This window comes from Columba livia, chromosome 2 (assembly GCF_036013475.1).
Source record: "Columba livia isolate bColLiv1 breed racing homer chromosome 2, bColLiv1.pat.W.v2, whole genome shotgun sequence".
Taxonomy (NCBI): domain Eukaryota; kingdom Metazoa; phylum Chordata; class Aves; order Columbiformes; family Columbidae; genus Columba; species Columba livia.
The window spans coordinates 11,790,128-11,815,903 of NC_088603.1; the positions used below are offsets into that span (position 1 = coordinate 11,790,128).

At 42.9% G+C, this 25,776-nt stretch overlaps 1 protein-coding gene across 4 annotated transcripts in view; it reads right to left on the reverse strand.

The window, feature by feature from the left end:
- Positions 1–25,776, reverse strand: part of DIP2C (disco interacting protein 2 homolog C) — a 322,911-nt gene that overhangs the window by 126,792 nt on the left and 170,343 nt on the right. For all 4 annotated transcript variants that reach the window (XM_065050486.1, XM_065050483.1, XM_065050485.1 and 1 more), the window contains exons 2-4: positions 21,900–21,971; positions 19,288–19,455; positions 9,959–10,069 (exon numbers count right to left, since the gene is read on the reverse strand). In XM_065050486.1, coding sequence (XP_064906558.1) covers positions 9,959–10,069; positions 19,288–19,455; positions 21,900–21,971 — 351 coding nt within the window. The remainder of the gene's footprint in view (positions 1–9,958; positions 10,070–19,287; positions 19,456–21,899; positions 21,972–25,776) is intronic.

A 25,776-nucleotide genomic window follows, 5' to 3' on the forward strand; every position in this document is an offset into this window, starting at 1 on the left:
ATTACTTCTAATGTCTTTGATTGAGTTTTCTGTTTCCCAGTAATTATAAAATCTTGAGACCAAATCACCAGCTGTTTAAGAAACTCAAATATGGAAAAACAAGCTGTTGCCTAATTTTTGCTGTAGAGATGCAGAACTGTCCAGCAGAGTCCGCACCATCCTCTGCGGTCTGGTTTGCCGGTTCTGCAGTAATGGTACCTCCGCTCCTCCCCCCAGGGGACTTACCCTGGAAGCATCAAACCGCTGGGAGACAGATGGGATCTGAATTCATCCCTCTCACCTGTTTGTTCCTTTTGCCTCGTGCAATTCATCTCCCCTAAGCAATTATTGTCTTTTATGATTTAGCCTTTGGAAATAATATTTTTTCCTTTGCTTTAGTAGCCAATTCCTGGTAAGATGATGATACGAGTGGGAGTACGATGGACCCAAGGACTCTGAGAAAGTTCAGCATCCTTGATTTTTATGCAATAGTTCACAAACACAACTGACTCACTCATAGAATGGCAGATTATGAAGATCAAGAAGGCTGATGCTCCGCACTAATGAGTTGAGAATGCCAAAAGATTTTTAATAAGAGGTTATTTATGTAAATGTAATACATATTTATCTCTTATTTATATTGCAGTAGAGGATCAGCCCTGCAGTCAAACATTTAACAAATAAGTAAAACCACAAACAAGTCTATGTCAGGGAAGCCAGTATCTGAGGTGGCAACAAGGAAAAGAGCTGGAAGAACAGGCAGACGCTGCAGGAGGCAGCAGGAGCAAGGGCGATCACTGCTGCATCAACACACAGCGTGACACAAGAATCCCAACAGCTTCTGAGTAACTGCACGGAGGCAACGGGTGCTATGTGAAAACAGCGTTATCAAACCAGAACTATCAAAGGTGAATTTGGGCTGAAAATTCTAGATAAGGCTAAGGATAGCAATAGTATATAGAGTAATTACAGAGAGGAAAGGTTGGCAACTGCTGCCTTACAGGAAACTAGTAGTTGAAAGCATGGAAGTCTCTTATGAGCTTAATCAGACTTTTGTTGAAGCTGCCATGGAAACGAAGGATATACTGAGAATTCATTTCCTAATATATGGCCTGTAAATACTCTGAGTAGAGATAATTTGGTAGCTATATCTATTGGAAATGCAATCAGGACGTACTAAATAGGGTGAGACACAGTAAATGTGGTACATCAGAACAGATTACAACTAGGCTTTGTCTTTTGATTGTCCTGGGCCAACAGCATTGACTTATTTTCAGGCAGATACAGGGCAAGTGGCTTCATAAAAATCGCTGTGTTCATCCAACACAGATCAGTCCTCGGAAAATCATCACTCCTCTGGGAATGTGAAAGTTAGTGAGTCCATATATAATAATGGATCTCTGCTGTGGGTGATGCTATAACGAAGCAGTCTCAGAATTCTTTCATAATCTCTCTGGGTATTAAGATAGGAAAGCAAATAGCCCAAACAGTGTGACACCTAATTTCTCTCCAGCTGCAAGCAGGTGTGCTATTAATTCTGAAATATGGCTTTCACAACAAACACAGGGAATACTCAATTGAATGCAAGAACATCTGCTCTAAGAGGATTCTCATTTATACAAGGGCTGTGGAGGTTACTAAGAGAAATGAACTGTTGCTTATATTTAAAAAAAACAATTTAAGTGTGCAAGTTTGAGTCCTTGGGATGTTTAAACTGTATATACTCGGCCTCTGGTTTTACTGTGAGCTGGGAATACATGGACAAGGAGGAAGAAAGTTCTGCTGACTTTTCGTGAATTCAGAGCCAAACTTTGTTGACCTGCACAATTTTTGGCAATGCAAAGTCAGCATTTTAGAAAAGCCCTGCACTCCCATGAACGTGCCACCGACAAAGGCCTGGCTCTTCTGGGATGCTGCGGCCAACAAACTTTGCTGGTGCTCCGCAAAGGGCTGCCCAGTTCCACCTCCTGCTGTGCACCTGAAGAAGCTCGAAGCTTTGTAGGTTCTCAGGTGGTCAGAAAGCTTAACTCTAAGGAAGAAAAACACAACTGTCATCTCCCACTTTGGATGGCAGTGGTGATAATCCATAATTCTGGGTGGAAGGAATCACAGAATCACAGAATCGACTGAGTTGGAAAAGACCTCAGAGATCATCGAGTCCAACCCTTGGTCCAACTCCAGTCCATTGACTAGATCATGGCACTAAGTGCCATGTCCAATTCCAGTTTAAAAACCTCCAGGGATGGTGACTCCACCACCTCCCTGGGCAGCCATTCCAATGCCTGACCACTCTCTCTGCAAAGAATTTCTTTCTAATATCCAGCCTAAATTTCCCTTGGCAGAGTTTAAGCCCATGCCCCCTTGTCCTATTGCTGACTGCCTGGGAGAAGAGACCAATCCCCACCTGGCTATAACTTCCCTTCAGGTAGTTATAGAGAGTGATGAGGTCACCTCTAAGCCTCCTCTTCTCCAGACTAAACAACCCCAGCTCCCTCAGCCTCTCCCCATAGGTCTCGTGTTCAAGTCCGTTCACCAGTCATGTTGCTCTTCTCTGGACCCGCTCCAGCACTTCAATGTCTTTCCTGAACTGTGGGGCCCAGAACTGAACACAATACTCCAGGTGTGGCCTCACCAATGCAGAGTACAGGGGAAGGATCACTGCCCTTGTCCTGCTGACCACGCTATTTTTGATACAGGACAGGATACTGTTGGCCTTCTTGGCCACCTGGGCACACTGTTGGCTCATGTTGAGCTTCCTGTCCATTAGTACCCCCAGGTCCCTTTCTGCCGGACTGCTCTCCAGCCACTCTGCTCTCCAGGAAGGCAAAAGCTGAACAGGCAGCTGGGAGAGCTGCACGGGCGGGTTGCAGAACACAGCGGTTATGTGACGGAAACTGAGGACACCAAACCAGAGGACTGAACTCTTCATGACTCCACCGCTAGTTTTGCTGAAAGGCATAGTTGTTGCTCTACTTTGGATTCTTCAGTTACCATAATAAAGTTGATTTTAAAATGTTTTTCTCTAAACTCTGGGATTTAAAACTATATTAACTCCACTCATAAGTGAAACAAAAAAACAACATGCAGGTCTCCCACTAATAATTTCCATCCTTCCATTTATTTATTGTCTCATTTGTAATGCAATCTGGAAGTCAGCTTCACAGAGTGACTTCATCTCAGGGCCCCTTATTATGCGATCTGAAGTAAATCAACTTTTTTTTTGTTTCTCTCTGGAGATCCTTGAGTAATTTTCCTCAAGAGTTCTGCTATTATCCCTACAAATCTTTCTGCTGGGTCAAAAGCAAGGATGTGGTCATATAAATTATAACATTGCACAAGTTTTTCAACCTCTTTTTTTGCCCTAATTGAGTTGTAGCTTGAAATTAAGTTTGTAAGTAAGCTAAATCAAATAGGACATTAATTAATCTCTGAATAAGTGTGACTACAGCCACGTTAATTAATACAGATTAACTCTTAAGTAACCCTTGCTCACTTGAAGGGTTAAGAAATTATTTGTTTTATGATGAGCCACCTTAATATTTACAAGCAGTCCCATCTTGATACATAGCACATTTGTCATATTTTTCTCTTTTCATATTCTTTGGAGAAATGCTAAATGATAGGGATTCCATAAAAACAATGTCTCAAACCTTTCTATTCCATCCTTTCCTCTACCACGCACTACAACTCTTACATTCTCGTAGTATAATTCTTTTTCATCAGTTCTGGCAAGATTTCCAAATGAGACCTTGAGTGTCCTTTTAAAAATGTAAGCCACCCATATATTTTAAAATCACCATGAGGTAAGCTGTAAACACGCAAAATGTCAGCAACCTTTGTTACGGTTCATGCACACACTTACCTCACGGTAAATGAGAACAAATGGGTGGTAAGGCACGAACCCAAGCTCCTAGAGCAGAGCAGCTCAGCTCCCCAGGGCCTGGTGCCAACTTCTCCTCTAGGATCTGGCTCTACAGGTAATGTTCTCTCAGCCTTATTTCAAATGCCCCCCAGACCTAGCCTGTGATTATTTGAATTTTAATGATTTCATGCTCAGCATAGGCTGTTCAATCTTTTCCGTGTTGAACCACAGTGTGGGAAAGGTGGCTCAGGAATTTGAGCTGGGAGAGCTGTAGTTAGGACGCATTTGTTTTGGCAGTATCGCCAAAAATCTCCTATATTAAGATGTCTTTTAAAAGAACTGCTGCATGCGCTTGGAAAACGAGCTGTTCTCTGCAGCGGTGGGATCTCTGGGGCGAGGGCTGGCAGCCCTCCAAACACGGTGTGCCACGCTGAATCTTTCCCATCTTCAGAAGTTAAACATACGGGAAAATATCAGCAAGAGTGAGCGGGAGAAGGAAGGTACTCGCTGCTGAGAGTCCAGGTACCACAATCCCCTTACCTGCAGTACCCGTCCTCCACGCGACCAGCTGAGAGAGGCTGATTCCACTACGGTATTTCTCAAAACACTCCACTTCTCAGCTCCCAGCCCGATGCACGGCTGTGACTTTTAATATCTGTCCCCATAGTCTGTGTAGCTCATTTGCTGGTCTTTGCTCTAGGACACCGTGAACCCTTAGACACAGAGGCAGTGCAGTTTCCCTCACGCTGCTACTTCCCACACCACTTCTGACATCTGGAAAACTCAAGTTTTTAGAGCTCACTGCTCACATTTTTCTTAAGCATTATACTTGCTCCAGGCATTGCAGAACAGCACTCATCTTCAAGGCCTCTTAGAGACCTCACAAGAAACAAGGGCTTAATAAACTTGGCCCAACCCACCTGTTATATCCTCATCTCATCAGGGGAGAATTCAACAGCAGAAATCATAGATCCAAGAGCCGCTACCTCATTCCTAACACATGCATGTGCATTTGAACATATTACTCCACATTCTCCATGATATAATGTTGGTTTTTTTAGTTTTTGATTTTTATTGGCACATACTTTTCATGTATTTACATCATTTTTTGTTTTTACTGACAGGTGTGGGAACAGTGAAAGCCAGGGCCTGGCACATGAGAAGGTGCTCTGGGTTTCAGCATTGTGATGGAAAACTGAAGCTTTTTTGTTCAGCATCATCTGAAGGCCACAGAAATGTCCCTTCAGAAAAAAAGAAGTTGGAAAGGACCTGACATTTGAATTTTCCATGTGTTGAACACTCAGCTGAGGGAGGATAACACACTTGTTCCCTGGAGAGGAGTTAAAACAGGAGCTGTAGGTCTCTGAAGGAGAGTTGCTCTCTGAACCCCACAGGCCACAACTGGCCCAGAAACGCAGATCTGGAGGAGGATTTTCGTGATCGAGGGAACTCTTTCTGCTCAGGAGGATCTGCCCAGTTTTCCCAGGGGGTGTTTTGTTCAGAACTGCCTGGGCAGCCGCTGCTGTACCGCCCGGCAGCCTTTCTGTGGCAGCAGAGCCCAGCGCTGCTCCGGCCACCGCAACAGCCCCGGCTGGGGCCAACCATGGCCGGGCCTCTGGGGAGAGGACACAGTCACTGCTCCGAGCACCGGAGCAGGAAAACCGTTCTGACAACGCAAGACAGCCTGTGTGATGGTATTTTAAATAAGGGTGGCAGAAGCTTCAGGTCCTTCTATGAGGTGTTTCGATGTGAGCGGGAGCAGAATGTAGCCAGTGCTAACCAGGGAGCAAACAAATGCCCAGTGACTGTGTGGAAGACACGTAAGGCTAACATCCTCCAAAAAGTCTCAGTGTTTGACCGGGTTCGTTCATGTAGACAGTAACGTAAGACTGCAAAAGCTTAGCCATTCAGGTTACCTACTTGTTTACTCCACCATGTAATTCCCACCTCCTCATCCCAACACATCATACCAAATCCATGGATTTTCAGCTTCCAAAAGTACCTGTTTTCTAAACTGCACTAAGAAAACAAAGCCGTATGTCCAGCTGCAGCTATGACCATTATTACCTTCGTACTCAAGTCTTGCTCCTGACTTTGCAGTCACGTCACTTGAGCCAGACCGAGCCGGGCGCTGCCACCTCTGCACGCAGAGAAAGACCTGGAGTGCAAGCCAGTCTGCCTTCAACTGGGTTTTCTTGTCTGAAACGCCACTGGCCACAAAAGCCTCTTTGCAAAAGTCACTGATCCAGCCTACAGCAATATTTGGCTTCAGCGTCATCTTGAGCCCCAAGATAACGTTATAGAACAGGCACCGGATAAGGAACAGCAGCTGCTAAGAGAAGAACATTGCCGTGATCCGCATTTGGCAAACACCTCCAAATGCTGTTTCTAAGCGAGTAAATACTAAGAGATTTTTTATATTCAGTAGTAAACAAATCAAAATGCTTTTGAATTAATATCAGCTAAACTAGCTGCCACATTTCTATGGAGTAAATAATATACTTAGGCCTGCACTGATTCAGTTACCACACTTATAGCATTATCTATTTCTTTAGACATTGGAAAAATGATCAAAGAAGCTGATGTTTTGGAACATAATGATTTCCCTTCCTGAATAAAAAGAAATACACAGGAAATTTTAAACCTTTCTGGTTTTAAAGAATTAGACTAAATTCTCAATGTATTCTAAAATCAAATTATCGTAAAACACAAAATGTACCAGGAACACTTACAAACAAATACCTTCCATAGACTCAGAGTTAATTTCATTTTGAATATAAAAAACATAGAAATCAAGTTTTCAAAATTCCATTGCTGTAAACTTCTGTTACAACATTAATGAAATAATAATAATAAAAACGACGGAAGTGAGAAAACAGGTAGGGATTTCAAATGTCACAGTCTGACATTTTCCATAATAAAAGAGCCTAAGTTGAAGGTGATATTAGTGGCAGCAATGATTTTGAGTCTCCAAAGACAGTTCATTAAACAATCTTTGCTGACATCTAAATTTATGTAAAAAGCAAAGGCATGGAAGGAGAGTTGGATGACTTTCAGGATGTTAGACTTCCAATTAGGAAAACCTTACCAAGAAGGGACAGAAAAGGACTTTGATCAGAGTTGGGAGTGGAGTTGTGCAGATGTTAACTGAAATAAATTGTGCAAAGTAACTGAGGAAGGGAAATGTTTTCCTAGACGTGAATTACTTATTGGTGAAAGACTGCACATTTGTTTTGTTTTAGGCCTTTTCCAAGATGTGCCCAATACGATAACAAGCACTGAAACTGGGTAACAGCTCGGATCTAATGACACAGTATGATCAGCGCAGAGATGCTGAAGTACTAAGCACAGCAAAACAACAAGCAAAACAAAGGCTCCTACCTGAAGCAACTGTGTTTATGAAGACAAGAAAACTAGAAAGAAATCTGACTTGGAAGTTTGTAACCTGCCGTAAGGAGGAGTACAAGTCATAAGACCAAGAAAGTCCCAGGCTGCTGATCTCGCAGGGGCAATGTATAGAAGGGGAGAACATAAGTCAGGATAGGAACACTGCACGGTATCTTAGCAGGCTCCTCTGAAAGCAAATTTGAAGAAGATGATCTGATAATTCTCAAAATGGAAATGGACGTTTACATTTACCTTCATACAGTCTACTTTTGAGCGAGTGAAGATACGGTAGCTGCTCAAACCAATTTGCTGGAGAGCTCAGTGACTTGCTGAGGAGCCGTGCTAGACAGCGATCAAGGTAGGAATTCAAAGCCCTGCCACAAGCCCCCGGAATACTGTCAAGCTTTCCAGTTTTAACACCAAGGACATTTTGAGAGCACCAAGAGAGATCTGAGTTTATAGTACAGTCCTGAGTCTCCTAAGATGAGACTCCCGCACTAGTAACAAGCAACCCTTTGCACTCAATTCCTTACTGCTCTCAGCAACACAGTCTGTATCTTTATTATTTATATATATAGTTACAACACTTCACCCCATTCCTAAGGCAGGAGCTTATGTACCATTTCACTCAACTTCTAAGGCAGCGACTGAAAATCAGGAGGCAGCAACGGCAACTCGGAGCACTCCTGAGGTATCAGGAGGGGATAAGACAGGGAAGACGTACACGATGTCTCCTTTTCTCCATTCCCAGACTCAAGGAATTAGTTTAAAAATGGCAAGCACAGCTCAAGCAGATGACTTGCAATGCACAATCAAATACACACATTTTTAACAGAACTGCTCTGGAGAGCAGTTGGAGGTTTGAGGACCATGGGCTGCACACCCACAAACTACACAATTTCAGGAATAGTATTTCTACTTCTTAAAAAAACACTGGATAGAAATCAGACACTTTTTAGTGTAATATGAGAGAAGCTTCTAGGAGCTTACATATCAAGGAATTATTATGCACATCCCACAACCATTATTCAATGAAAACCTGGCAGCATGTACAGTGTGAACCCAAGGTTTCTGAGGCGAGGGGGGAGTTTTTCAAATGTATCAGAATGGTCTGGACATACCATGAACTTTCTCTGCCAACATTTATCATTTCATTTCCTTTTAAACAGGACTGGCAAGCTCTTTGACTAATGGAATGAACCAGAGATATGTTACACAAGGTTTAATAAGAAGTTCTTTAAAATTTTCCAGTTGTGTCAGCACAATGAGTCTGACAGCACCCCGCAAGATTCATCTCACAAACACAACCCAGGACTTCTACAGTTGGCTCCTCAGCGCTCCCTGCAAACATCAGTCCCTGTCTCCTGGCTCTCAGCTCGCGAGGGTCTCTCTGCACACGGACTGATGGGTGCTGCTGTCTGTGTGTCCCTTGTGCTCCAGCTGCACGAGAGGCAGCAGCAGACAAACCAGCCTGTGGCCCCGGCTGTCATCTCAAAACGTAGCACTTCACACAACAGCTGAGCACTCCCACCCTTCATCCAGTTAAGGGGTAGTACACATAGTTTACGCCTTCAAAGGGAAGAGTAAGGAAGTTTCCTTTAGTTAAAACCAATCACTTCCTTCACTTTGTGCCATATCCGGAGCAGCGCTGTGAAGATACTTGGATCCCAGTCATTTGGAAATGAGATTTTACACTTTTGTTCAGCTCTGAAATTGATTTTATCTTCCCTTAATCAGTGCTTCTATTTAAGGCATAATTATGTTCCCAACTTTCTAAACTTCTAGTTAAATAGTTTTCCTATAGTATTCACCGAACTAGAGTCAGTACAATAAAATCCAACTATCAAAAAGTTTATCCAAGTCAAGGCAAACAACATCTGCTGCTCTTCCCTCAGCCTCCAAGCCAGTCATCTCATTGTAGAAGGCTATTAGGTTGGTCAAGTGTGGAGTAACCAACCTAAGAAGAAGACTTCATAAATCTCTGCTGACTCCTCCCAATCACCTCCTTGCCCTTCATATATTTAAAGACAGATTCTAGGATTATTTGCTCCACCACCTTCTCAGACATCAGGTGAGTCTGACTGGCCTGTAGTTTCCCAGATCCCGCTTCTTGCCATTCTTGAAGACAGAAATGAATCTTGCCTTCTTCCAGTCCTCGGGAGCCTCCCCTGACTGCCAACAACCTCTCAAAGAATTGAGAGTGGCCTCCCAATCATGTTGGCCAATGATGCACTGCATCATGTCCCACGGACTTGTTCGGTTTGTTCAAATGTTCCCTGTTCTGATCCTCCTTCACAGAGAGTAGGTTTTCATTGCTCAAGACTTTCCCACTGGCCTCAGGGGCCTTGGATTCCCGAATGCCAAGTCTCACCAGTAAAGACCATGAAGACATTAAGTATCCTGGACTCTCCCCTGCCCTTTGTCACCCAGTTCCCTGCCCCACTCAGCAGTACGTCCCCATTTTCCCCAGTCTTCCTTTCACTGCTGATGTGTCTCTAGAAGCCCTTCTTGTTACCTTTCACATTTGTTGCCACATTCAACTCCAGATGTATTTTGGCTTTGTAACACCACCCCTGCATGCTTGGATGCTGCCTCTGTATTCATACAACAAATACTTCCCATTTTTAGCTACTATACGAGTTCACAACAAAATTCTTTTCAAAAAAGCAAAGAACAGAACCAGTCATTTCAAATTTTCATTCCACGTCTGTGATCTTCAGTTCTACTCACCCGATCTATAGCGCTCATCCCGTGACCCTGAGGACCTGCGACGGTGATATCGAGAGGAAGAGGACGGAGTAACAGGAGTTCGACGTTCTTGTGGTAACGCCTGGTCCACCCCTGCATTAATTAAAAAATAAAAATTAATTACAACAGCTTATTCTGATTGAGTTCCAGAAGCTTAATAGTGAGGAGGAGTCCAGCCTACACTACAAGTAGAAAATGAACATTCGGCAGATAAACCATGTTGTGTCAACTGGTTACACAGCACTTGCCTCTGGTCAGCTTTCCTGGTGTGGTTATTTTCCCGGTTCTCTCTAAGACAACCCTTTTCCGGAAACACGGACTACATAAGAAAAGCATACAGACAGTAAGCTTGGCGATGATTTGGTTTGTTTTGGTGTTTTTCCCCAAACAGGTGACCTTCCATAAAATAGTATTCAAGAAATATTTGAATGTGCTAATAAAGGTGGACAGCATTGCAATGCATCTTGAAGCTTTCCTGCAAATTGGTTACAAACAGTTCCCAAGAAAACTTAGCCTGTGAGTATTATTTAAAACCTCATGCAGTTGGATGATATCAGCTGGTGACAACACAATACTAACCTATGGAAACTATATACCCTGTAGGAAAAGAACTATATTAATATCTATAGGCATTTTCAGCTACCAAGGGCCAGAAAGTAAACAATAATTGCACCAAACCAGGCTGAAAATAGTAATCTGTTCCAGCAAAACAACCAAAATAACTCAGTCTTATATAAACCTGCAGCACCTCAGTACATTGGGCCTAAATATTGAGTATCTAAGATTTAAACCTTGTATTCATCTAATAGTGAAATTGCTTTCATTAAAAAAATAGGTATTTTCTTGGATGGCTCTTCAAAGACAGTAGTGGTAGCACAGTGGCATTGTATATAAACACTTACAGAAACCAATGTTCCTTGACAACTCCCAGAGAAGAGCGAAATGAACTACTTAAGCAGGAAAATTTAAGCAAACAATAGGAAAAGAAAGCAAACCTGCACCTGTACCAGTGGGATAAGATGTTACCCTGCTCTCTTCCAGAGCACAACCCGAGTCCCATGAGAGATGCGCGAATAAAGCACAGAGCCCCAGCACTGGGATGCACAGCCGCAAAAAACAAGAAGTACCCAAAGAAATGAAGTCTTTCCTACTATTTTTTGCCTTTAAAAAGTAGTTAAACACTATGTGTAAATGTAAGAACAGAAGCAAAACTGGCCTCTTGCACCTACAGCTGACAGTGGGAAAGATCTGTTAAAATTACTTAATTAAACAGTTAATAATTAAGTATTTGAATGGATAACTATTAAATTCAAATTGGATTTAACAAAACAATGCTTGGAAACGTTCATATTTTTCAATTGAAACACAATGTAAAAACTTCCTGCTAGTATTTCTGAACTATTCAATGCCTGCTAATTGGAGAGAGATAAGGGTTTATGCTTGTGGAAATAAAAATCTTTATGTAGAATACAGAACAACCGAAAATATTTACTTCACTCTCAGTTTATGTTTAAATGGATTCTTTAAAATGCGTATTTTTTAAAAAGTTGGCACTGTACACTTATTCCTTTGTGGAAACAAACTGAACACAAAATACAGCTTCTCTCTTATATCTCTGGAATATCAGCTATGTCAAGTTTGCTTTGATTTTGTGGAGAAGTGGCTGGTTGGCTAAAAAACATACTTGGAGTAAAGTCTCACAGGCGCATATAAGACAGAGTGAATCCATAAATTCTCTTCTACTCAGATTGTGATTAATAATTCACATTCTTAAATCAAATAAAATGTCTTCATTTAACTGCTCTGTCTCCACACTATAGTACTGTGAAATTTCACTTACCCTCAAGCCTTTATATTTTTTAAGGCAGGTCAACCTAACTTCTGAATCACTGAAATAATCAGAAGAAATATTTTCTCCTTATTTGTATATTTAGAGTTTTTCCTTCTTTATTGGGTCATGCTGAGAATGAGCCATATAAATGTAACACTAAAATCATCCTGACTGGCAATGTTCAAAAAACTATGTTTCAGTCTGTACAGGATGCTAACCACCCGAATTCATTTCAGTCCCCATTCATATTGCTAGGAATGATGTACTTTCTGGAAATCACACGGACCTAAAAAATCCTAAAAAACCTCACACCCCAAACCAGTGCACCTAAAATTGCTGCTGTGTGACAGAGGTTTTGTGAAGAAAGCAATGCCACAACTTCTCATGGCAAATGACTTGTGTAGGGCAACGGTGTGTGGAGAAGAGCAAACGAACCCAAAGGTGTTGCTAATGAAGTACAACATCAAATAGTGAGGAAAAGCATCAGTTTCAGAAGCATGTAGCTGCTGTAGGAAGACCTTTCAGGTAGACCTGAAAGCCACTGGACAGAACACACTCGAGTTGGTCTTAACATATACAGACATCTTTCATCTAATCGCAAAATGGAGACGCTTTAACTGCTCTACCTACCTCCTACTTGGTACACGTGTGCTTGCTCTTCTAAGTCAGTCTGGGCTGACATAAGGGGTAATATGAGGTTTCTCCATACACTAAGGAAGGAGACAGCCCCACCATCCTGCACTAGTCATCGTTTAAGGCTGTAGCAATCTGAAGGAGAATATCAAAATATATTCTCCTTTTATGAGGTCTGGGGATCATTTGATGGATCTACTTCTCACTTGCCCATGGATAACAGAACACTGAGTAAACTTGTACTCAAGTACAGAGCAGGACCTGTGAACTTGGCTCACCGATAGCACTGATATCTGTGAGTTAGTTAATTCTGCACTAAAACACAGAGGAGAAGCTCTCCAGCAGCCATCTGCAGGAAGATCTCTCTTTGTACTAAGTTCCTTTAATGTGAGCAAACACAAAGCATCGCTGCACTTTGGAGAGACAGTAAGAAACGTGACGGTTCCCTGCTGGAGGGGCTGGAGCAGGAATTCGCCGGCACTGCTGGACTCGCACCTTGGCTCCTGAGCACCCGCTCCCTGCGCAGCCCCAAAGGTGCCGTGAGACAAAGGACACAATAGCGAAAACCCACACGCTGCTGTTCCTGAGCAATGGGTGGGAGTAAAAGCCACACAGAATAACGAGCACCATGAAATCAGTGAAGTGCTGCCATTAATAGCAAAGCGCTGTTAACAGCAGAATTGTTCACTTCCATGAACGCTCTAGCAATACAGCACAGTAACAAGCATCTTTTTTTCTTCTTTCCCCACTTCTACATCTGAACATAACTAAATAAAAAAAATTGATAGCTTTCACGGCCAGCACACGGGGTCCGTGAGTTAAGTGCTAATGCTTGTTCAAGTGCAGCTTGGCCCAGATGCATTTGTGAATCGGTGGCACAATGGGCTTTGAGAATTCATATTGGATCGATTCCTAAATTGAAGGAGGTAACAGAGCAATGAATGGCTTTCACAGAAGAAAGGACAGTGTCACGCCGGTGCCCTGCATGCAGACACAATCACAGGCACTGTCAAACCGGCATCAACCCTAATAACCACAGTCCACCCTAGTCTTGCAGCTAAAGCAGGACTTTAAGAGGCAAGCATAATGAGCACTAATGGTTGACTCGTTACAAGTCATGAAGAATTTCAGTAAACACTCCTGGAACACAGTTCTTTCACTTAAAAGGCTGAGAAATCAGTGCTTTATGCTCATCACATTGCACATCAGCATTACCTGGTACACTGGAGCAAATAGCCACATTCTTAACATAAGCACTAGTTCCTTTTATCGCATGCTGCTAATGCGGGATTCAGCTTGCACATTAGGACACCTATATTTAGGTGTTACATGAAGGTGCTTAAGCTAAGCTCCCCCTATACAAAACAGAGACCTAGGCCAGGAATCAGGAGTCTAAACAGAGGCACCCAGTGTCTTTCCGGATGTTGTAGACTATGATATCTGGCTTGACCAGAGCGGTGCATGTCCCCTCTAAGTCCTGTTTTACATGTGCTCACTCTGCACAGATGTCTCTGATACAGTAGGAAATCCTGAACAGTGTGAGACACCTTCTTCAGGGAAGTCAGTGAGCCCAGGGGAGCCTGGAGAGCTATGCAGGTGGTTGGTGGAGGTATCTGCTTCAGAACAAGCTGTAAAGCCCTCTGGGTTTCGTCACTGAATTAACTGTGTCCCTTCACATAAGAATGGGAGCTTAAATACCAGGTTCATAGGCAGACAACTTAATGCAGATATATCAATCTACAAATCCTAATCTGTAAGCTGGATCCTGCCTTTACTGTATTTAGCTAAAAATGCAGGAGCTCAGTAAGGCTACTTATGCAATACCACTGCAAGCTGGATAGTTCTATTTTTAAGTGCATGGAAGGCACGAAACTGTCAGCTGGAAGCAGGCTTCACCTCCTTCTTTCCTTTTTCCTTTTGCCTTCACCTCCTCGTTCCTCCCTTACTTATTACTTCTTTTTTTGTAGCTAAATTGCAGTGCCACGTGCTGATAATGCAGCAATAGCTGCATTGCCCTCTCCAACAGAGGACAATTGTTTCCTTAATGACAGCTGCCAACTTGCTTTGATGCATCTCTTATTCCTCTGTCTGTGTCAAATTTTGGAATCTAAGGATATTTAAAAGCTGAAATGTCTAATTGACAAGAAACAGAAGGCATTCTTAGACACAGGCTACATTTTCTGTTCTAAAACTAACTTACAGCATGTGAGCCCAGGAGAGAGAGCTGCAGGATAAACCCAGCAACTCCAGGGCTAGTGGGAAGGCAAAGAGTGTTTGCAGTGCAGTTTGAAGAAACAGTATTTACCTTCTGTTCAAAGCGCAATGGCTGGTGGCTCGGCTTTAAAGTGTATTTTGTAAACAGGTTAAATGTCACACCATCCCCATGGAACTTGCTACTTAGCGTGGCATTTCAGTCTTCCTATCGAATGTACATCTAAGCAATGAATTCACCGGATAAGCCAAAGGAGACTTAAAATCCAATACTCCCAACAAAAGACATCCTGGAAAGTGGAGGCACATTCTGCTAGATAAATCTGGAGACAACGGAACTTCTGATTAAATATGTTTCATTAACAACCTTTCCTTCACAGGTGAGCTTTCACACTTACTCCTGCACTTGGCTCTAATTTCAAACAATGCACACACTTCAAACTGATATTCTTTCCTTATTACAAGCATTTCCTTGCAAGCATTAAGCCTTCAGGTCCAGCTTAGCATGGCTAACGCGGGCTCCTTCTTTCTCCCCATTATCTCACCAATAGTGGACATCACATTACAGCTGCAATTCACACCCAATCTCTGATTTCCATTTTTCTCTAGGTTTTCCTACAGTGTCAGTGTAACACTGCATGATTATTTTGGGAGAGTATATAGTGAAAGTCTATCTGTCCACATAGCAAACACATTCACCAATGCACTAGTCAACTTATTCTTCCAGCAGCTTAACACCCTTCTTGCAGCTTTCAACCAAAGAAATGTGGGGCAGACCCGTCCATTTGGACAGTGTTGGGAATTCCAGCAGTTCCTCCCTTTGACAGTGACACCCGGTTCTTCACGTGCCTCCCCTGGTTCCACCTCCTCCGCTCCAGCACAAAGAAGCTTGTTTGCAAGACCCCCACTGGTATCTCTCCTTTCTACACCCCCTTGCTCACCTCTGACCGAGCCATCTTTTCTCACCCATTTTTCAGATTTTTAGAAAAACATTTTCATGCTTCTCCTATGCTCTTATGTTTCACAGATGCTCTCCACAAACACCAACAGATATTTCATTGAAATTCTTCAAATCCTTTGAAAAACATCCCGACTCTGATGTGTACTAAAAATATCCTCCCTCAAAAACCCATCATGCTGAATGTTGACACCACTACCTGCATAACTAACTGATTTTGTCACGTACTCACTTCTCCCCTTACACCCAATTTGTTGTCTTACTGTTAGGGTGTGAAGTCTTTGAAAGGAGATATCTTTTGCTCTGTGGTTTAACAAGGTTTGATATTATGAGGTCTTGCTGCAGGATAGGAAACTGAGGTGCCATCATAAACCAAAGAGTGTGTAAAACAATAAATCAGCCCTCACGCAGCATGGCAAAAGCCGAGTAGTAACCATCAAGCTTTATGTGATGGCATGAAGGGGTAGTTCTCAGATGCTTTCAAAACTTCTCCCTTTAAGCAAACTAAGCTCTGCAAGGCATCCGCCAATTCAAATCAAAACTCTTTCTAAAAAACAAGACTCACTAAGCGTTCCTCTATGAGCCACAGTTTCTCATCTGTGAAACATTTGTCACGCTGTTTTCAGAAATGTGTCCATGAGTTGTGCAATGCAGATGTCTTTCAGTGAGATCCATGTTCTCAGCCTACATATATGCTTTGAAATGCTCCATCATGGTTATCCCTTGATAAGATCCTTAAGAATTAGGAAGGCAGATGTGATAGGAATACTCATTATTATTATTAATAAAGTGAATACATGAGGATTTTTTTAATTCCAGAATCGAGCTTTGTTTAAATATTTCCTTGTAATCTTTCCTATCCAAATAATATTGCAATCCACATAATATCTGTGGAAGAGAAAATGACATTGTAATCACCAAGCTTACGTTGAGTGCCCAAAGGGCTAGCAGCAGGAATTGCTGAAAGGAAATGTATGCATGCATACACACAGAAAAGTATGCAAATGTATGCACACATATAAATAAGTGTCACATTAATAAGAGAGCCTATGGAAACTGGTTCCTGTGATTCTACAGAAGATTGTTTCTTCATAAGGTGAAGGGATGTTGAGCATGTTATCTCCTCTGGCCGCGCAGCCCGCAGCCATGCGCTGGTGCTGCCGGGCTCCCGCAGCGGGAGATGCTGCGATCTGTCTCCAGGCCGGCGAAAGGAGCAGCAGGGGCCTTTTAAACACCACATCTCACAGGTTTATTAGCCATAATAAATAAAGCACTGGTGACTGGTCTACATGGTTACGCTACAATTAGAGCTACACTGGTGGTACCCATGATGGGAAATTATAGAAAGTAATCTAGTGTAGAAACAGCACTTGATTAAGAGAGAATGAACCACCCATGTCTAAGCTGTTAGAAGCAAAGCTTAATTGATAACAACATCATCTCTCTTCTGCGAATGAATAATCAAATTTCCTGGCAAAAGGCTGGAAGCAAATTGGGAAAAAACACAGCTTATAGGGGATGCAGGTAATTTAGTTATTTTCCTTCTAGGAAGGGTTTCTCTTAATAGTGTGCACGCAGCTGTCCACATGTTATCTTACCCAGAACTGACTGATCTAATCAAGATAATCTTCAGAAACGTATTCTGAAAGAAATGCCTGTTTAAGTGGTTATTCTTTCAGCTCTTGGCTGTCAGGGCTCCTCCACAGAGGCAGCAAGAGGAAGGTCACAGCACGGGAGAGACTGGGATATACGTGCAGATAAGAAAGGCCCGGATCCACTGTTATTTTCAGATGTCTGACATACGGCCATGCTAAGAAAAGAAAAACTATTCTGTGCACAGAACATCTCCAGCTACAAACTGACATCCTGAGAAAGCGTTTTGAGGAAACAAAGCTGTAGTTTTGTCTCCCTAAGTTAAAGCAGGTGGGGATTTAATGGGAAAGAAAAAGTGGACTCCCCCTATCCCTTCTCCCATTAACATTGCCAAACGCAGCATATCCGTTCCGGATTTCTGGATGTTCGACAGCCCGGCTGGAACTGTACAAATGTCCTTCGCATATGTGCAGTCTGTGCAGCATCTGGATGTGTCAGGCCCATTGCGCCTGCACTGCGGAGTCAACTCGCAGACGTGCAGCGGATCCAGCACGTCCCCCATGTGTCGGACTCAATGCACATTTGCTGTACAGCATATGTGACAATATACTCTCTGGGACTGTCCTGTCAAAAATAGGGAGCCTAAGGGTGAACTCCCACATCACCTGGTATGCCAGCAACCATGTGGCCGACCAGCTTCCCCTTTCGGATTAGGATTATCCTGAAAAGTTCCAGCTCTCCTTTCTAAAATGACAGCATCCCAGTGAGCACAACGAAAATACCTCTGGTATATGTCAAGAGATATACATATGTATGTGTGTGTTTTTATATGTATAATAGAAACTTCAACTGCCTACATTTAGCACTTGTGTGGTTTTATATCATTAATTCAGTTAAACGTGAAATCACAACTAAAATTTAATCATTCCCACTTTGCAAAAGTCTTGGGCAAAGGAAGTTAACGATGGCAGACTGAGGGAACCTGACTCAGAGCAGCCCGATGTAAGATGAGAAATACAAGCACCACAGTAAGAATCCGATACGGATTTCCTTATGGTTTGAAAATGACTGGGGAAGGGTGTCTCAAAGGGATAATCTTTTTACAGGTATGTCTCATCCTGACAGAACTGCAAATCCTCTCTTCCCTCTAGCCATCTCCTACATTGTGTCTGGAGTACCTTGTGGGAGTGTGGACAAGCACACAGGTAAGGGTGGGATGTCTTCTATGTGCCCTCATCTGCCAATGAAAATCTGCTGTCCTGGGGGCCCGTGAATCCTCCACAGCCTTGCTACAAACCCCGGGAGCAGGAGCAGGAGCAGGAGCAGGAGCAGGAGTAGGAGCAGGAGCAGGAGCAGGAGCAGGAGCAGGAGCAGGAGCAGGAATAGGAGCAGGAGCAGGAGCACGAGCAGGAATAGGAGCAGGAGCAGGAGCAGGAGCAGGCTGCCTGCCACCAGCCACTGGTCACCCCGGCAGGCACGATGGGTACCTGCTGAAGGGCTCGGCTACTGGGGTCACTCCTTGCCTGTCCGCACTGCAGCCACGTAGCCCCACAGAACATTCTTCCTCTGGTCTGCTCTACCAGCCTTACGCCTGTTCCTGAAAGTCAACTTGCTCCTGAATGGTTTGGATGTGAGCGGAGCTCAGGCAGAGATCTCTACTTGGAAATAGCACAGAATTAGGGGTGCTTAGATTTTTACAGCTTCCTCTGATTCCAGTGGGTGTGGACCTGTCCAGAGCTCTGTAAAAAGGTAGTGCCAAAAAGGGAATGAGAAACACACACCTTCCTGGGTTTTGCCAGCTTATTGTATGAAACTTCCTCCAAAGTATCCAGAGTGTGGAAGCTAGAGAGATGTTAACATGGTCAAATGTTACTAAGAAGAACTATTTCTTCTCCTTTCCCATCTCTTCACTTTTAGGCAGATAAAAGTCGGTAACAACCTTCCAGGTGTCGTCCTTGGGTTGTCCTGCCTTGTCACTGGCAGCTCCTAGTCTATTGTCTTGATGTAGGTGTCTACCAGAGGCTTCCAGATGAGGCACAGTTACAGACAGATATGGACTGGAAAAGATACATTCATTGTGCTCACCAAAACGAAAATAAAAGAGAGGCCGGTTTCCTGCCGTGCTGGCTGCTCTCTCTCTAGCGGCCGCTTCCCGGATGTCACAGACACCAATGTTGGCAGTGCGGAGCATTCTTCTGGCAGCTCCTTCACTGTGTTGCAGTCTACACCGTACCGCGGCAGCTCCATTCGCTGCTGTAACAAGTTGAAAAAAACTAATTAATTCACGTTTAGTTTTTTTACATTTGTTACAGCAACGAATGGAGCTGCTGCCCCCATGCAGTAGAGCACACACGCACACGCACGCACAGACAGCACAGGACACTCACGGAGCCAACGCGGGTCAATGTTCCACTCTGCCAACATGGGCATTAGTAATGTCAGCAAAGGTGCAGTGGCAGGACTGGATGTCCCAACACCGGGGAACTGCCTCTGGATTTCCTGTAGTTCACTGAACGCAGTCACAGAATGCAAATCCTTCCCCAATGCCTCCAGTCCAGCGAAAGAGCCATGTCCGCTTCCACACTGTTTCAGAATATCTCTAACACGTCTATTCCCCTTTAACAGCAAGACACAGGACCACCAAAGCTTGTGAATTCTTGCAGTTCCCCATCAAAACAGATTACAACAAAGAAACAAATGACTAATTGGTCACGTATGTGATTGCTCAGATATTAACAGAGGCTTACAAAAGGCAGCATCTGTTTTGCTATCTTATTTCTTAGAAAGGATTATTCTCCTCCTTCCTAATGAGCAGGGACCTGAGGCCGTTCGGATGAGTAAAGCCTTAGAAGGAGAATATAAAATTGAACTCTCTCAGACTTTGTCCAAAAGGTAACACAACAAAACAAACAAAACGTACAAAGACAGCAAAGACCCAAGCACAAATAATTATCAGTTTCTGGAGGAAAATAATACAGTAGAAGCAGTATCTTCCACTATAATAAAATAATTTGTTTAGCCATCAGCTAAACGACTGAGCTCGATTTACGTAGAAGAAAACAGAGGACAAGATTTCAATACCTCTCCTCTTCATCTCATTATACTCTTCCTTCACTCATCCATATCCCACACTCCCAGTGCAGCATTTCCTGGGAAGTTGTAGAGCAGAAAATGTTCACTCCGTTTTGTCCCATCTTTAAAACAGCCCTAAATCAGCTGCATCCTCAGTCATGATCTCTTCAAATCATTGAATGGACCCCACTAGAGGACTGGCTTACAGAGATCTCTCTGCTTCTCCTTACATTGGAAAACTTTAGTATCACAACAGAGGCCTTGAAAGATAAACCTCACAGGGCTCTCTTTCATCACTCCATTCATGACAAATCCCCAGCAGTTTCAGCCACTGAGACAGTTTGACCAGAAGACAAATAGTGGTACAAAGCCCACGGCTGTGTTGAGGATTACTGTGAGGGAACAGTCTCTCCGTAACTCAGCAAACCTAAGCAGGTCTCATGAGAACATACCATGAAGGCGACGGTACGTCTGACAGTCTGGTCAGACCAATAAATACCCAGAAATTTAATAACTGCACCTCTGGTATTGTAATTCCGCTGATTTGATTTGTTTCATTCTCTAATGGCTCCCAGTGCTTAGGAAATGTCACAGACACCCTGCGATCAGGCTGCATTGCTTCCGAAAACGGAGGTGTCTGTAACACTGATCTCTTTTGTGGAGTTCCCAACAGTGGAGCAGACCAAGTGAAATCCAAAGGCACAAAGATGCCTTCTGCTGCGGAGAGCTGGCTAATATATATATACACCTGAAGAACAGAGCACAAGGCAGTGCCTCCACACATGAGCGGTTCGGATAGAAAACGATCAACTCCATCATAAAGGCAGGATTTGGTAAAAGAAGTAGGAAACTAGTTCCCAGGCCTGCAACAAAAACTGGGCTCAGAGGACAGCCAAGCTCAAGTGGAGCCTTCACAAGGTGAGTGAGACGGCACAAGTGTGTGTGGCACACAAAACGGAGACCCACACCAATACCTACAACTACAAGATCCAGTGCCTCGGAAGAGTGAAAGAACTCTGAAAAGTTCTTGTATATCATTTCCATGAAGCCATACATTATCAAATTTAATCTGATGATATTTTCACACCTTTTAGGCAAGTACATGCAACATATCCCTCAACTCTGAGACCAGGTATCTATAAATGACTGATTGCCCAAGCTGAAATCCAGGGATGTTGCTGGTCTCTCTAGTGTCTTCAAAAGGGAGATTTGGGCAAAAAATCCAGAAATCAAGGAAGGTACAAAGCTCCAAGGTTCTCTACCAATCTTGTGTATACCTCTGTTAAGAACGTTTTACTTGGCTGAGGTCACAATGAATTAGGACATCACGTTTTCCACTGTATTGTTGCATTACTTTTAAGAAACAATGCCTTTCGAATAAGCCTAGGCTGATTTTATTTTCCAGACATGACTGCCAAGCCCACAGTAACGTATGTAAAAAATGTACACACACATCAAAGCAGACATATATATAAATATATACATAAAATGGATGGAGTAAGCTTTTCCTGCACAACAATAGCTTTGTTTCTGCCACATACGTTTCTTCAGAGATGCAGATTTTTATTGTGGCAACTATCGCTATACTTGACATCTCCATATATCGCAAGCACAGATACACGTACCGGGAGGCTGTGGCAGGTAGGCCCCAATTAATTTTGATCTCTTCTTTTCATATCCTTTCTGTGTGATGTCGCCTGCCAAGAAAGGAAAAGGAAAATCAGTAAGACATGGATAAAGACAGTGTCTAGCTGCTAAATGGCAGCACCATCAGCTTAGCCACCACTGCACTCTTCATCTGTCTTGACAAGTATAATGAAAAAATGAAAAGCACAGTATGATCATTCCCCCCAGAAGAAACTCATTTACGCCAGAACCATTCTGACAAGTAAATACGCAGCCTTGATGTGTTCCAGCACCAGAGTCCAGTGGCACAGAGTTTCAAAACCGTTTTCAGATGCTGTCACACAAGCTTTCAAAAGCTACAATGACCTTCATTAGGTTAATAAACAATGGATTCTATAGAGTGCGTGGGCCTGTAGTGGCTGGCAAAACACATCGCTGATTAGCATTTTCTATCATTAATGGGATTTTTCTAATCAAGCATGTGAGGCACAAAAGACTCGAAATTGCTGCTATATCATTTCTGCAATATAAATGTTTTAGCTGATTTCTAAGCAGCACTGAGAGGAACAAAACCAAACCAAAACAAATCTACCACAGATCCACTAGAAAACAGTAGCATAAAGACTCTTTGTCTGACTTTCCACTTAAATCTCAAAAAAACCATTTTGCAGACAAATATTTGAACTTCTTAAATTCAATTAATATGATCCTTCACTGTATCTAGTTTCCTGAAGTAACTTTTTTTAAATGTAAGGATAAAAAAGTAATTTTCCATAAAAGCTTCCTAAAAGAAAGTAACAGATAATTAGATATGTAGAACAAAACATATACTTTTAGTCTTATTAGAGTTCAGGAGAGGTTTGGCAGTGAAGTTGTGATACAGTCTAGGCTCTGGAGCTCTAGATCTACCTTTAATGGTTAAAATATTTGTTCAAATATAATTCAAATACCCAGATTCTTCTCTCCAAATGTGTAAGCACAGATGCACACACACACACATACACACTAAATTCAATACAAACTGATTTGGATGCTAAAAACTGTGATAATTTTTGCAATTATAAGATTTTTGAAATAACACCATATTCATAGGGATTGGAAGGGACCTCGAAAGCTCATCCAGTCCAATCCCCCCGCTGGAGCAGGAACACCCAGATGAGGTTACACAGGAAGGTGTCCAGGCAGGTTTGAATGTCTCCAGAGAAGGAGACTCCACAACCCCCCGGGCAGCCTGGGCCAGGCTCTGTCACCATCTCTGTGAAGAAGTTTCTTCTCATATTTAAGTGGAACCTCTTGTGTTCCAGTTTGAACCCACTACCCCTTGTCCTACCACTGGTTGTCACTGAGAAGAGCCTGGCCCCATCCTCGTGACACTCACCCTTTATATACCTGTAAACGTCAATGAGGTCACCCCTCAGTCTCCCCTTCTCCAAGCTAAGGAGCCCCAGCTCCCTCAGCCTTTCTATGCTGGACTCTCTCCAGCAGTTCCCTGTCCTTCTGGGACTGAGGGGCCCAGAACTGGACACAATATTCCAGATGTGGTCTCACCAGGGCAGAGCAGAGGGGCAGGAGAACCTCTCTTGACGTACTAACCACCCCCCTTCTAATACACCCCCGGATGCCATAGGCCTTCCTATATGCATATCTGCTATTGTGACACTTATCATGCAGGTCAAGTTCAGTTGCAACAACTGGACTTGTATGTTTGTAAAAGGCTGAGGACTTCGGAGGGCAGAAACCGCAGAAAGCAGCGGAGCTCTGGTGGTCGTGTTCAGGTAGGCACAGCAACGCGTGTCTGTCCAAGTTCTGCCATCCCTCTGCTCAACCTTCAGCTAAGGAGACCATTTGCCAAGAAATGCATATGCATTTCAGTCCAGCCCTGCTGGTCAATGGATGTTAAATTAGCACTGATGTATAGAAAGAGCTCCCTGTGGTTTGGTCTGAAATCAATAACTACAAGAAAACACCTTCAAACATTCCTTGATGAAAGACCTTTTCTTGGGGATGGTTCCAATAAGCAATAAGGAGGTAAAATTCTCCAAGCCTCAGTGTCCCGAGTCAACCTCTGGCCCCTGGTTAAAAAACAGTGCTTAAAATAACACCTGTCCTCTCCACTACCGTATCTCCAACTGCTCTACAAAAGGAGTCAGCTAAGTATATGTGGTTTCAAGTGAGGATAGTGAGAGTGAAGCACTTCAAATGATAACCATCCCATATTTATACAGGGAAGAAGTGGCAGACTTGGCAAGAGGACCCAAGCTTTTAAAGTTCAGACCTACTGACTCTTCAAGTATATTTCTTCCCATTTTGAGTCCTTCTGGCATGTGTTCAAACTACCCAAACAAGCTCCCTCTCCACTGCAATCAGCTTCTCACAAAACTAGACAGTAACTATGGATGCCACTTCATTAAAATGTTTTAATGAAAAATGTGTTTATTTCTATTTGAAAATTAGAAAATAAGTTTTCTTTTAAAGTTTTGCTGAACAAATTACCATTTACTTCCTGTGTTCATCAATATTGAATTATTATGCATTCCAGACACATCTTAATTTGATTAAAAATTTGGTGTTCTTATTTTACTATCGCTCTTAAAGGAGAGTAGAGATATCCTGTGGTAAACCACAGCTCCACTGTGGTATGTGCAAGCTGGCAATGCCACTTTAAATATGAACTATTACCAACAGGTGCCTAACTATTTACCGGTTACTCTTCCACACACATGGTGGTACATGCACATGCAAATCGATATCTCAAGCTATACATTCTAGACATCTCTCATGCAACCTGCACCCAGCCCTGCTATTTCGGTTTCTTCCACTGGTTTCTAAACCTATATTGTCCTTAGTGGAAAGAAGTGCAGTGAACAAGCAATTTCTTTGACACCAAAGTGGGAAAGATAAATACCAAGTGCCATATTTTATCAATAATGTTTTCATTGAAATCAGTATCCAGACTCACTCATTGGAAGTTCATCACATAGAGGAATTAATTCTGAGAAGAAGCAACGGTGACTCCATTCTAGGGTGGGAGGAAGTCAACAGTATCATGTAGTCTGGGGAAGTACTATGCTTTATTTATCAGGATTAATGGTGTTTGTATTAATATGTATTTTCTCAGGTAGACAGACTTCAGAATATACCATTAAAATATTATCACAATATATGTGAAAATACTGCATTACAAAGCTATGTTGAACTCATTGTATACATTCCTAACATAGACTGAACACAGCCCACCAGAAGTTACGTGAGCTTAAACTCTGTTCTTATCATAAATTACCATTTCACTCATTTAAGACCTTTGTTCTATGCCCTTTATCCCTTTGCAAATTAATGGAATAATTTTACAAGTATCATATAAGCAACCAACTCCTTTTCAGTCAGGTCCACCTAACTCATGCTCTTCCACAGCACAATATGGAATTCAGGCTCAGCTTTTGGAGAATATCAACAGGATTACATGAACTATACTACCTCATCATGAGAAGAAAGGATTTATGCTACCTCTCTGTTCTTAATTGACCCTTCTACTCCTGAGAAGCCAGCAGGACTTTGCTGCGTGTATTCAAAGTCCACCTCCAAAGACAGAAGGGAATAGGGTCTCAAACCCCTGTGTCTTTCCAGTATACAGTTCATGTTGGTTTTTCTACTCACTACATTAACAAACTCTTAAAAGCCTCTGCAAATTCAGACCTCCTTGCTGCTTCGCTCTGCTCCGTCTGCCATCTCCTTCCTCGGCCCCCACCCTGGTCCTGGCCCCACTCCCGACTGCCCTGCCCTGATCTGCTACTTCTCAGCTGCATCCCACAGCTGGTCCCCAGGCCCTTCTCCTCCTCCTCCTCCTCCTCCTCTTCCTCCCAGGCTGCTTTCACTTCA